Genomic DNA, 14340 nt, shown 5'->3' with positions numbered 1-14340 from the left:
CTGGGGCACCTGGCATTGGCCACTGTCAGTAGACAGGATACTGGGCTAGATGGACCTTTGGTCTGACCCAGTACGGCCGTTCTTATGTTCTTATGCATGTGCTCACCTCAAAGTGGTGACCCTCAAACCGCTCCCCTGCCCAGCTGGAAAAACAGCCTCAGTCCTGGAATGCCTCCTGTGGACCCTTCGAGCCCAACTCCCACCAGAGGGAGGTTGTCCAGATCCCACTGTGCCAACCCAGTGCCCTTCCTCCCACAGCCCCACACAGCCATCAGTCCGCACTTTGCCCCAGAGAACACTTCTCAAGAAGGAGCAGGGTTTTTACTGCCAGAGGGGTTTGCCCCGAAGGGGCAGCCATTGCAGGAGACCAGAGCAGTCCCCTGTGAGAAGCTGCCCAAGTACAATTCCCTGGAAAGAGCAAGAGGAGCAGTTACCTCCGTGTCCATCGTAGACGGAGAACATGGCCGTCTCACTGTCCAGCTCAGGAATACAGTTGTGCGCATCCTGAAAGAGAAAGCACCAAGTCAGGAGTGTTGGGGTTGCACTGGCTCCCAGCGAATGACCTGGCATGAACGGAGCTCAGGGGCAGGGAAATACGGTACCAGCACAGACACACTCACATTTCACACCTGGAGATTTCCCACTCTCACGCTGTTCTCACAAAACCAGAGGAGGGCACGAACAGTAAGAAGCAGCTGCTACAGTAGCACAGCCACATGCCACTATAGCACAGACGCTTCCTCCAGTGACAGAAGGGGTGTTGCTGTCGCAGGAACTTCACCTCCCTTAGTGATGGTATCTAGGCTGATGGAAGCAATCCTTCATTGACCTAGCTATGTCTGCCCCAGAGAGTGGGTCAGCGCAACTAAAGCAGGCAGGGGGGTGAATTTCACACTCCTGAGACCCCGCTGAGACGCTCCCAGACCCACAGCATACTCTCCATCTACAGGTCACCAGAGCAGCCCGCTCCTCCCGGAAGGGGCATGCAAATCTTCAGCCTCCTGCTGTGCACAGCAACCTCTGCACTCCTCCAGACTGAGAGCTCTTTAAAATGGTAACTTGGGATTCTGCCAGTCCAGAGCCAGAATCCAGCCCTATCCATCCAGGCTCCCGTCACCGTACCAGCCGAGTGTCTTTATCCCTACACCCCCTTATGCGGCAGGACAGGGCTATTGGCCCCATTGTACAGATGGGAACGGAGGCCCAGGGAGACCAAGTGCTTATCTACACAAGGAAATGTACTGGCATGACTATACCACCATAGCACACCAGGAGAACGACAGTGGTAGCATCGTACTGGTAGTTATGCTGGTAAGTTTCCCCGTGTAGACAAGCCCCAAAGTACTCGGCCAAAGTCAAACAGGGAGTCTGCGGCTCCTCCCACTGCATTTCCCCAGTTCATAAGCAGCCCAGAGCCATGCACACTGGAGCATCACCTGCTCCAGTCATACTTGACAGGAGGGAGAGTGTCCCGCTGACTACTGAGAGCAGGAAGTGGTACGGCAGCACCACCACACTCCCCAGGCCCTCGCAGGGCATCTCTGCACACCTGGGCTAAAGGCCCTTCCCCTCTCTCTAGCCTGAGTGTGCCAAGCCTTTCCTGGGCATGCCAAGTGGACTCTGCCCCGTGTGGCTGGGTAACGGCGTGCTGGTCTCAAATGAGCTGAAGGGTAGGCTGAGGAGTCTAGAACTGACATTGTCCCCCACTGTTCTCTGTGCATTGGAGCGAATCAGAAATAGTGTCACAGAAATCCCACTTCCCAGGCAGGCGTCTCTGCCATGGCACTGGTGTCAGAATCCTGCTCGTTCTCCGGCCGCCCACGGAACCTCCCAGGTGAGCCAAGCAGAAAGGGTGGCTCACCAAGGGGACTGTTTGACACAAAAATGAGATCCTTTCTGGCCTTTATCTATAGGCACTCAGACACTGAGGTAATGAGCCCGGGACAATAACCTATACAGAGCAGAACATCACAGAGCAGCAGACAAGGGCTCATGACCAAATTCCTTCCCCTCCCCAGACCTGGGCCAGGAACAGCAGCTGGCAGTGACTTGGGCTGAATTTGAAGCACAGAATGTGCCTTTCAGACTAACAGTTCTCTGGCTGGCGCTCAGCCTGCAGGGGGTGTTTGTGTGAAATGCCTTGACAGTCTCTAAGCGCTGCACACTCCCTCTCAACACGGGTGCTTTGTTCTTCGCTTGGTACTTGTGGATGGCTCTGTTTGAGTGACTCTCATGCTGACACTGAGATGTACCTCATCAGAGGAGCTCTACAGGAAAATTCACTAGCAACTGTTCACTGACTCCTCTTTCCCCATTATTCAGCCTAATTTAACAGATTTTGAAGAGGCCAAAAAGCAAAACCAAACCTCCACAGCCAAGATGAGAGGTGGCACCAAATTAGTACCCGAGGAAAGTGCAAATAACCACCAACAAAACAGCAACACTGACCTGCACAGAGCACTGGCCAAGCACAAGGGGAACAGGCGACCCGTGTAACAACAGTAGGCCATGGAGAGGGAGGGAAATAGCTCCTCGGTTCACCTACTGGGTATTCTCCTAGCTGATTGCTAAGACCTCAGTGGCAGAAGCCTGGGAAGGAGACACTTGCAGGAAATCAAACAATGGCAAAGATAAGGTGTCATCACAGAGAACACCCAGGGTTTCTGAGAAAACATCAAGCTGTTAACTGGGGGAACCCAGCTGCCAAGCTGAGGTCAAGTCCCAGCCTAGGGGGAAGGAAGGAAGGTTGGGTTGGCAGCAGCAGCTGGTGCAGAGTCTGAAAGAGACAGAGCATACTGTCTCTGTCAGACTCTTGTCGGGCCCTCTCCAGCCAGGAGCCCTGCCACTTCTCCCTGGGCGAGCAGGGGAGGCTGGGGTTTCCATGCAGGTGACAATCATTTTTCAGCACCAATCCGCCATCTCTTCTAACCTTAGAGGCTGGGGAGCCAGGGGGAATGGGCAGCAACCTGTGCTCTGCTCCCTTTCCAATCCCAGAATGGAAGGTGGAGGGAAGGAAGTGAGGAAATAGGCTGATCCAATGCATCCAACAGGGATTGTGATGGTTATCTGAATGCCACTGTGGGAGTTCTGTTGGGCTGGGCCGGGAGCTCCGGGACAGGCACGTTTACACTGGCACAGCAGATTAAACCCTATGTTAAGCTGACAGTAAATGCACAGTTAAACACTGGAAAACCAGGAAATGCCAGAGGAACTTAAATTTGGCATGGGTCCTTCCTTTACTGCATCTTTATTTTTATGGTATAGCAGAGAGACTAGAAAGGAGAATCTCCCCTGCAAAAACCTTTGCTTATTTCTGTGCCAGCACCAGGAGAGCTGTGTCTTGGCTCTTTTGCCAGGGGACTCCTTGGATGACTGAAACGTTGCCTGGAAGTTCTCAGCCCTTAACCACAGTGGTAGGGGTGTTGAATCCTTAGTAAGAGTTTGCTTCCATGTGATTTACATATGGCATTAATGAAAACAAAGAGACAACAGAGTGAATAAACATCCCTTCATTGTAGTGGTGATGGCACTGTCCTACCAGGTGCCCAGTTGACCACAGTCACTTCTCGGTGGAAACAAGAGCTCCATTTAATGTCAGAACAAGCCAGGACCTTCAGTTTGTGTGTCAGACCTTCTTCAGCCACTAAGGTCAGCAAAATGGGCCCTACCCCCAGTAGGTCTTCCTTGTAGGTCACCATTAATGCTGAACAGGAATGGTGTCCCTAGCCTCTGTTTGTCAGCGGGTGGAGATGGATAGCAGAAGAGAGATCACTTGATCATTGCCTGTTGGGTTCACTCCCTCTGGGGCACCTGGCATTGGCCACTGTCAGAAGACAGGATACTGGGCTGGATGAACCTTTGGTCTGACCCAGTATGGCCGTTCTTATGTTAAGCCCTGCCCCCTTGCATCGAGCATGCAGCCTCTCCAGTGCAAAGCCATCTTTGTATTCTATCTTTGTACAGAACCCCGCAGAGCGGGGCTCTAGCCCATGAGTGGAGCTCCTAGGCACCGTACTGCTACAAATAATATTTGGGTGGTGTGTGTGACGACACTGGTTTAATTAAATACAATCCAGTACAGTATCTTCTGACATGTAAGCGTAGCTAATGTAATCAGGAAATTGGGAGAGAGAGATTGTGGAAGGCTACTCTGTGGTGACAGGGTGGGGGTAAGAGCCTACAGAGAAGAGAACACAATGACATCTGTACAGTCACTTGCCAGAGAATTCTAAGAAAGCTGGAGAGCTGGAAATCACAAGCAAGCAGCCAGGATAAACCCTAGGTGGCTGAATGGCAGCTAATTCACAGTAAAACATGGAAATTCTGTCACAGGGAAGAATCTGAGATTGTAAACCTTTTGGGGCAGGGACCATGTTTTCATTTTGTGTTTGTCCAGCGCCTAGCACCACAGGGGCCTGGTCCTACAGTAATACAAACAACAACGACACAACACTTGGGCAGAAAGAGGGAGCTTAGAGCCCTGTCTACAATAGGGAAGCTTTCAAACATTTCTCACCATTGCTGAGAACATTCCAGCTCCAGCAGTGCTAGCAATATTGGAAGCCCTAGTGTGCATGGGTTGTGGTGTTTTTAACAACAGGTCCTGTGCAGAGCACATTTAACTGAGGATGTTAAACCACTGGCACCAGCCAGAGGCTGTCAATTACAAGTCCACCCCTGCCATGATCCTCTTGATAAACTGACAACCGCATCTCTCAGTGCCAAGATCTCTTACACATTTATATAGATAAACACTCTGGAGGCCTCCAAACAATACATTTAGCTAGTCCAGTGGTTCTCAAACTTTTGTACTGGTGACCCCTTTCACATAGCAAGCCTCTGAGTGCGACCCCCCCCCCTTATAATTTAAAAACACTTACATATATTTAACACCATTATAAATGCTGGAGGCAAAGCGGGGTTTGGGGTGGAGGCTGACAGCTCATGACCCCCCCACGTAATAACCTCACGACCCCCTGAGAGGTCCCGACCCCCAGTTTGAGAACCCCTGAGCTAGTCTATGCACCCCTGTGTTCCTGTTACCCCTACTCTTGTCCACTGGGTTCCACACTCACCTGTCACATGTTCCCTATTAAGACAATCTGCTCTTTGGGGTACAGACTGCCTCATTACATATTTGTCCAGAGCCCAGCACAATGAGACCCTAAGCATGACTGGGCTGTCCAGGCCCTACTGAAATATAAATAAGTTAAAGTTGCCAAACATTTTCCATGTGAGCATTTCCACTACACAACCTTTTATTGGGAGTCACCTACAAATGTGTGTCCCCATCTACACTAGAATGTATAACTGTGCTAACTAACACCACCCAGGCCTGAAAGTTCAAGTGCAAACATACAAAAAATACGTTACCCAGAGCTTCCACCCAACCCCACGGGAAAATGAAAAATCTAATTAAAATAATGGAAAAGGCAAATCTCAAAGCGAGACAACTCATGGAGGGGGAGAGAATATGGCACTGGAACCCTAGGAAATGCAATGTGCTGGCCAAGCTCAGCTCAGTCCCACAGGCCTTCACAAGAAATCTGCCGCTAGGGCAGTTCAGGACACCAGTGCTTCTACCTCTGCAAATACACCTGAACCATAGCTACATTTAATGCTTCCATCACTGTTTCTGCCAGCAGGGAGTTATGCCTATGAAGTTGGCCATACAATACAGCTGCAGGCTCAGGCCCTGGTCAAATTCCAAGTGGTCAGGGGCAGACGTACCAGGCCTCCAAGCCTTGACAACACTTGGCAAATTGTGCCAAAGTGTCCCACTGCTTCGGCTCCACCAGCATTAGGAACAAAGGCAGCCCTAGCAGAGTCGCACCATCACACACGCAGTCTGTTGAGGACCGCTGCACCAGAGCAAGCACAGCTGATGGCATCGTACATGGCACAGTAGAGTGAAGCTCCCAGCTCTGGCTCAATCCTGCAAAACCACGAATCTCTGGGGTGGCCCCTCTTTGTGTGTTGATGGCATGTCTGAAAGCGGGCCTGTGTCCAGTCTGGTGACATGGCCAAAGAGAAGCAATGCTGCCTTTGAATGGAGTGAGTCAGCAGCGTCTCACCCACATCATGAAACCCTCCTTATTTCAAACACTTCCAGCCTGTCTGCCCCAGGGTTCTCAGCACTGCTTACATTACCTGCCCAACACACCTCTGCACACTGTGCTACCTCAGTTCAACCTCCACCAACAGCCCCAAGCACTAATCGCCTTGCGGAGATCACAGTGTGCATCCCCTCTGGGTGCTAACGCTGTCTTTGTGCTACTACTCCACCTGTGCAGAGCTCATCAGCGCAAACGGACTGGGACACCATCAGTCACCTGGGCACAAACGCACACTGCATTCACCTGAAGGGTGCAGACAAGAGCTTAGTGGAGTTTTCGTGCTCTGCCGAGCCAGAACTATTTCCATCCCAGTTTCTCTGAAAGGCAGCACAATTTGTTTACAGCCCCCTCCTCTTCCCCCTCCGGTGTAGTTCAATGAGAAACGAGAAAAAGCATCTGATATGTTTTCACTCTCACATACAAAAAGGCTGAAGGGATTTTACTCACATTTTGTAAACACCTCCCCCCAAAAGCCTCGACAATTTCAGCCTAAAGGTGAAGGATTCATAGTCTCAAGTGTGTTACAGAAGGGGGACAAGATGGGTGAGGTAATACTGTATCTTTTACTGGATCAATTTCTGTTGTGAAAGAGAAGCTTTCCAGCTACACACGGCTACAGTATTTCAAAAGCTGTAAATCATTTGATACAGTGGCTCCCAAAACCCTACTTGGAAAAATAAATACCAACGGGCTTGGATGTGACACCATCACAGAGAGTGTGGACTAGCCAAAGGCTGAGTGTAGACAAAAAAATATAATCAAACACCACTCTATTGAGAGGAGAGGGGTACAGCAGGGAACAGAATTAGAATTACCCCTTCCCAAATCTAACACCTTTGTTAATAATCTGGAAGATGGGAGCAAACAGCACATTAATCAAATTCACAGAGGGAGTTAAAGGACGAGGAGCTGTACACGCTACTGTGGGTAAGAAACAAGGTGAAGGGATGTGTGCTGTCTCCATAAGAGGGAGTGTTACTAAGAAATTCCAACAGGTGGTGAGAGCCGCCTTACTCGGCTCATGACCATTGGCAGCCAGACCCATTTTTACCATGGTTTTAGTTCGGCCTGCAGACTGCAACCCTAACTGGTATGGTAGTAAAACCCCATCTGGCTGCAGAAGCCTTCTGTACACCAGGGTCAGCCCCAGAATTTTTTAACTTACGCAAGACTCTTGAGATATTAGACACTTGGACACAGAATAAAATGAGATTTCACCTGAACAAATGCAGCTAATCCAGCTGGTGACAAAGACTCCAAAGTCCAGTTCCTCATTGATTTATAGATTTTAAGGCCAGAAGGGATTATTAGATCATCTAATCGGACTTTCAGCAGGACACAGGCCGTGGTGTCTGACCCAGTTACCCCTGTATTGAGCCCAATGATTTACATTTGACTAAAGAATCTTCCAGAAAAGCAGCCAGTCTGGATCTCAAGACATCAAGGGATGGAGAACCCATCCCTGCCCTTGGCAGTTTGTCCCAATGGTTCCTCACCCCCATGTTAAAAATATGCAAAGGAGAAACAGGGTAGCCGGAATGGGTGAGAGACTTGCAGTGGGGAGAGCAGAGAGGATGCTAGCCAGGAGGCTGCAGCGCGATATGGCTCCACGAAAGGTCAGTATAGTTTGGGGCTACTAATATATCCCATTGTACAGCAGGTAAAGGATGGTCTCTCATTCCTCAGTTCAGGGAGATCCCAGCTAGGATTCTGCTCTCAGCTCTGGCCCCTCAGTCGCACCAGGCTCATGTCCCTGAGCAAGGAAAGGGCAGTCTGTCCCATCGGTATGGCTCCTCTGGGAGTGCAAGAGTATACTGTGCTCTGTTCTGGGCATTTCATTACCAGCAGAATATTGAGGGCTTGGCAGGGAATTCAGAGTTGAGCCACACACATGCCCCAGGCTGGAGAAAGTGTGCTATGGGGCACTAAGACAAGTGAAATCCCACTAGCTCTGCAAAACGACCTGTGAGGGAAAGACACCATAGAACCCTGGAGATGTTTCACGATCAGTCTGGGAAGGCTTATGGGGAGAGAGAGAATTAAATGTACAAAGAAGCAATTAAAGGTGAATCTCAGGAGAGATGGACAAATCTGGGTGAGGAAGGGTTGGGAGCCACTTAACACCAATTGCACTGCAGGGAACCTGTCCTGGGAGAGGGTGATGGGACCTAACAAGGCTTGAAAGAGGGCCAATTGTACTTAATGACACCCTCCCCCCCCTGGTGTCCCACAGGTCCCCCACCCTAGGGCTCCTCTCTTCTCCCCAGCAGGAACCCGCAGCCTCCCCCCCCCCCACTACCCCAAATGTCCTCTCTCCCCGCAGGGTCCTGTGGGGCCAACTGCCCTGGGTCTCCTCCCCCACCCCAAGATCCCACAGGCTTCCCCTCCCCCACCCCCGTCTCGGGTCTCCTTTTCTACCCCAGGATCTCAAGGGTCTCCTCTCCCCTGAAAACCCCGTAGGTTCCTCCGACCCGAGATCCCCCAGGGTCCCGCGCCCCCCCCCCATCCCCTCCCCCCCCAGGGTCCCGCGCCCCCCCCATCCCCCGCCCCAGGGTCCCGCGCCCGCCCCGGTCTCCTCCCCCCTCACCTCCATGGAGACCCGCCAGCCCTGCATGGCGCTGTAGCCGAAGTGCAGCGGGCGCGGCCCAGCCCCGGCGCCGTCCCCCGAGCTCTTCACCGTGTTGGGCTGGGACAGGTAGGCGCCCATGGTGCGGCGGCTCCGCCGGGGGCCCGGGCCCTGCCGCGGGGCCGTGCGGGACGGGCGCGGACGGGCGGGACGCGAGGGAGCGCGGGCGGGCAGGCGGGCGGAACCAGCCACCACGGAGTCACCGACCGGAACCAGAGCGGCTGGAAGCCACAGCCATAGAGTCTCACTGTGGGAGAGCGAGCGGCCGGAAATACCTGCCATAGAGACGCTGAAGGGACAGAGCGGCTAACGGAGTGCGGGCCGGAGGCCAGTCAGCGCACGGGCTCGAAGGGCCGCCGCTCGGGGGGGGGGCGGGAAGGGCTGCTCCGAGGCTCGGGGGGGCCCCTGTGTGCGCCCCTCCCCCCCGTGTATCCCCCACCCCCTGGGGGACCCTATGAGCGCCCCTCCCCCACGTGCATCCCCGCCCCCTGGGGATCCTGTGTGCTCCCCTCACCTCCCCCCTGGGGGCCCTGTGTGTGATCCCTCGGCCCATGTGTCCCCCTGGGGGCCCTTGTATGCCCCTTCCCACTGTGTGCATCGCCTGCCCCCCTGGGGACTGTATGTGTGTCCCCTCCCCTCACGTGCACCCCTGGGGACCTGGCCATAGGCTCCTGTTTTCATGCCGCTAGGGCCCACAGGCTGTTTTTGCATTCAGGATCCCATGTCCCTGGAATTGCTGTGGCAATGGGGGAGCTGGCACAGTTGCACCTTGGGGCCTGCTATAGAGGCACCTCACCTGACTAGCTTGAGGGTCAGGAGACAATCCTGCCTGGCTGCAGCAGAGCTCATCCAGGCAGCACAGGACTTGCAGGTTTGGAAAATTCCTAGCATTTTGTGGGTGCTACTGGGAATAAATATACTAGAGAGGGTGCAGTTCACAATCCAGAGAGTGTTAAACTATGTTTGGTTGATACCTGGTTAATTCCAGCCTTTAGGAAAAAACCCTGGCACAGGGCTTCAGTGAAAGGCTGATAAACTTCCCAAACCAGAGATCCGCCAGAGAACAGACTGGAGACCTGATGAGTCAGAGATTTCTCATGGAGAGGGGAAAGCTTTTATGTGGTCTCTGAACCCTTCCAGGCTTTCATGCATCAGGAAATGGCACATACCCAATGTGTTTGATCAGCAGGTCACATTTAAGATTCATAGATTCTAGGACTGGAAGGGACCTCGAGAGTTCATCGAGTCCAGTCTCCTGCCCGCATGGCAGGACCAAATACTGTCTAGACCTTCCCTGATAGACATTTATCTAACCTACTCTTAAATATCTCCAGAGATGGAGATTCCACAACCTCCCTAGGCAATTTATTCCAGTGTTTAACCACCCTGACAGTTAGGAACTTTTTCCTAATGTCCAACCTAGACCTCCCTTGCTGCAGTTTAAGCCCATTGCTTCTTGTTCTATCCTTAGAGGCTAAGGTGAACAAGTTTTCTCCCTCCTCCTTATGACACCCTTTTAGATACCTGAAAACTGCTATCATGTCCCCTCTCAGTCTTCTCTTTTCCAAACTAAACAAACCCAATTCTTTCAGCCTTCCTTCATAGGTCATGTTCTCAAGACCTTTAATCATTCTTGTTGCTCTTCTCTGGACCCTTTCCAATTTCTCCACATCTTTCTTGAAATGCGGTGCCCAGAACTGGACACAATACTCCAGCTGAGGCCTAACCAGTGCAGAGTAGAGCGGAAGAATGACTTCTCGTGTCTTGCTCACAACACACCTGTTAATACATCCCAGAATCATGTTTGCTTTTTTTGCAACAGCATCACACTGTTGACTCATATTTAGCTTGTGGTCCACTATAACCCCTAGATCCCTTTCTGCCGTACTCCTTCCTAGACAGTCTCTTCCCATTCTGTATGTGTGAAACTGATTTTTTCTTCCTAAGTGGAGCACTTTGCATTTGTCTTTGTTAAACTTCATCCTGTTTAACTCAGACCATTTCTCCAATTTGTCCAGATCATTTTGAATTATGACCCTGTCCTCCAAAGCAGTTGCAATCCCTCCCAGTTTGGTATCATCCGCAAACTTAATAAGCGTACTTTCTATGCCAATATCTAAGTCGTTAATGAAGATATTGAACAGAGCCGGTCCCAAAACAGACCCCTGCGGAACCCCACTCGTTATGCCTTTCCAGCAGGATTGGGAACCATTAATAACTACTCTCTGAGTTCGGTTATCCAGCCAGTTATGCACCCACCTTATAGTAGCCCCATCTAAATTGTATTTGCCTAGTTTATCGATAAGAATATCATGTGAGACCGTATCAAATGCCTTACTAAAGTCTAGGTATACCACATCCACAGCTTCTCCCTTATCCACAAGACTCGTTATCCTATCGAAGAAAGCTATCAGATTGGTTTGACATGATTTGTTCTTTACAAATCCATGCTGGCTATTCCCTATCACCTTACCACCTTCCAAGTGTTTGCAGATGATTTCCTTAATTACTTGCTCCATTATCTTCCCTGGCACAGAAGTTAAACTAACTGGTCTGTAGTTTCCTGGGTTGTTTTTATTTCCCTTTTTATAGATGGGCACTATATTTGCCCTTTTCCAGTCTTCTGGAATCTCTCCCGTCTCCCATGATTTTCCAGATGAAAGACTAAAAGTCTCTTGGTACCACTGAAGCAACTGGACACTGTCAAGGGCAGGATCCCAGCCTTCATTTGCTTTCAGATGGCCCCATCTCATTGGCACCTCCAGCAATTGCTAAGCTGGAAAAGTCCCAAGAGGGACATACTTATGGGCTTGTAACTGTGTTTAACATGATGAATGTTTTGTGTGTGTTAAAGAGTTGATCACATCTCTTCATTTTCTTCTTGATCCTCAATTATTTTCTCCCCTGCATATTCTTTCCTGTAGGCCTGATCCTCCTCTTCCCTATACTTGTGGGCATGGAAACTGACACAGTAGAGGTCGTGGTGACGTGGGAGGGTAGGAGGACCCTTGGGTTTCCATCACGCGGGTTGCACAGGATACAGCTGTGGATACCATCTGCCTCCTTCTCCTTGGAGTATTTTCTAGGAAGGAGCAGGCCGAATGGTCTGAGTAAATTCCTGGGTGAAGTCCTTCTGAAGTTTGTCAGAGGATGGAGGTGGATGGCAGGAGAGAGATCACTTGATCATTGCCTGTTAGGTTCACTCCCTCTGGGGCACCTGGCATTGGCCACTGTCGGTAGACAGGATACTGGGCTAGATGGACCTTTGGTCTGACCCGGTATGGCCGTTCTTACGTTCTTCAGAATCAACAGCTGTGACCAACCATACATTGACATAGAGTATTTTCCATATAGAAAATATACTAGAAAACTGATAAATGTTGATAAGTGCACAGTAATCCACATTGGAAAACATAATCCCAACTATACATATAAAATTATGGGGTCTAAATTAGCTGTTACCACTCAAGAAAGTGGACTTATGAGAGCCAGACTGAAAGGGAAACATAATAATATCACCCTGATTCAGTGCCATGCTCCTACAAATGACAGTGATGAAGTGAAGGACAAATTCTACACTACAGGCGGAGTTAGAGTACCACATCACGACCTAACTATCGTTATGAGATAGATATGACATGAATGCCAAAGTCTGTAAGGACAACACAAACAACGACAGAGCATTGGGAAGACATGGGTGTAGCACCATGAATGAAAACGGAGAAAGGCTTGTTGATTTCTGTAATATGAATGATCTAGTCATCAGTGGAACCCTATATGAACATTGTGAAATTCACAAGCTGACATGGTGTTCTCCAAGTGGCAGAGATAAGAACCAGATTGACCATATCATGATCAATAGCAAACGGTGACGTTCACTGACAGATGTGAAAGTGAGAAGGGGTGCAGATGTTGGCAGCAACCACCACCTTGTGACAGCCTCCATCAAGCTAAAACTGAGAAGTGTGGGTCCACCAAACAAGGGCCATAGATGCTATGATATTGACAAGCTAAAGTCCCTTGAAATACAGAAGCCTTCGTTCTGCAGTTGAAGAACAGGTTTCAGGCACTTGCAGACCTTGATGAAGAGGAGGGGAATGCAGATGAGGAGATCAACAAGAAGTGGGACAAAGTAGCAGCAATTTATAAACAGAGCAGTGAAGCCTGTCTAGGCTACAGGTGGAAGAGAAGGAAGGAGTGGATTACACCCAGCACATGGAACGCCATAGAAACCAGACGAGCCCTGAAGAAAAGTTTTAGACACAAAATCCCAGAAGCTAAAGGACAGATACCACGAGTAGTAGAGCAAGGCACACTGGGGGGGTCAAACGCCTTGTGAGACCAGACAAACGACATTATATTGATAATCTGGCAACACAAGCAGAGTATGTAGCTGCTCGTGGTGAACAAGGAACCGTCTACAAAATGACGCGGCTTATCAGTGGTAAATGGCAGACATGCACAAACACTCTCATCGGGAATGAACAAGGACACCTACTAACAACCGAAAAAGAACAAGAAATGCACTGGACAGAGCATTTCAAAGAATTGCTGAACAGGAGCCACCTGAAGAGGAAGCAAACATCCAGGAGGCAGAAGAAGATCTTGATATCAATACAGACACCCCAGCTAAGGAAGAGATCATCCAAGCCATCAAATCCTTACAAAATGGGAAAGCTCCTGGCAAGGATAACTTTAATGCAGAATTGTTCAAGGTAAATCCTAAATTAGCAGTATCTATCTGGCCCCTCTATTTACATTAGTCTGGGAAAGGGAAAAAGTGCCAAATAAGTGGACCAATGGGGTTGTAGTGAAGATACCAAAGGAAGGAACTCTCAGTGATTGTAATAACTGGTGTGGTATCACACTTTTATCTATGCCAAGCAAAGTATTGTGTAAGATCATAGTTCAGCGTATATCAGAGGCAGTTGATAGCGTTCTCAGAAAAGAGCAAGCTGGTTTTCGGAAAGGGCATGGATGCACAGACCAGATCTTCGCTCTATGAAACATCATAGAACAGTGCTTAGAATGGCAGCGGCAACTGATCATACATTTCATAGACTTTGAGAAGGCTTTTGATAGCATTCACAGGACCAGCCTATGGCACATTCTGTGGGCATATGGAATTCCTTTCCGTATAATGAACATCATCAAAAGCTTCTATTCCAACTTTACATGCAGTGTTGATCACAGTGAGCTCAGTTTTGAAGTCAAAACAGGAGTACATCAGGGGTGTATCATGTCTGCAATCCTCTTCAACATTGCCATCGACTGGGTAATGCGGCATACAACAGAAGACATGCCAAGAGGCATTAAATGGCACTCTTCTCATCCCTTGAAGACCCGGACTTCACAGATGATGTCGCTCTCCTATCACATACCCAACACCATATTCAAGAAAAAACAACTCGACTCAACGCATTCAACCAGCAAATTGGACTGAAAATCAACCACAGTAAGACAGAGATCATGACCTTTAATATTGCCTCACCATCACCAGTACGGATAGAGGATTATGTTCTCACCAGTGTAGAAACATTCACATACTTGGGCAGACCATCAGCCAGGATGGTGGAACAAGCCAGGACATCCAGAACA

At 49.9% G+C, this 14340-nt stretch overlaps 1 protein-coding gene across 1 annotated transcript in view; it reads right to left on the bottom strand.

Moving 5' to 3' along the window:
* PPM1G (protein phosphatase, Mg2+/Mn2+ dependent 1G) overlaps window positions 1–8823 on the bottom strand; it is a 28481-nt gene extending 19658 nt beyond the window's left edge. Inside the window, exons 1-2 of the mRNA XM_065401089.1 lie at window positions 8704–8823; window positions 435–504 (exon numbers count right to left, since the gene is read on the bottom strand). Coding sequence (XP_065257161.1) covers window positions 435–504; window positions 8704–8823 — 190 coding nt within the window. The remainder of the gene's footprint in view (window positions 1–434; window positions 505–8703) is intronic.
* Window positions 8824–14340: the final 5517 nt, after the last annotated feature.

Source organism: Emys orbicularis, chromosome 3, assembly GCF_028017835.1.
Source record: "Emys orbicularis isolate rEmyOrb1 chromosome 3, rEmyOrb1.hap1, whole genome shotgun sequence".
NCBI lineage: Eukaryota > Metazoa > Chordata > Testudines > Emydidae > Emys > Emys orbicularis.
The sequence above is the reverse complement of the archived record's forward strand: the minus strand, read 5'-3'. Positions and strand labels throughout refer to the sequence as shown.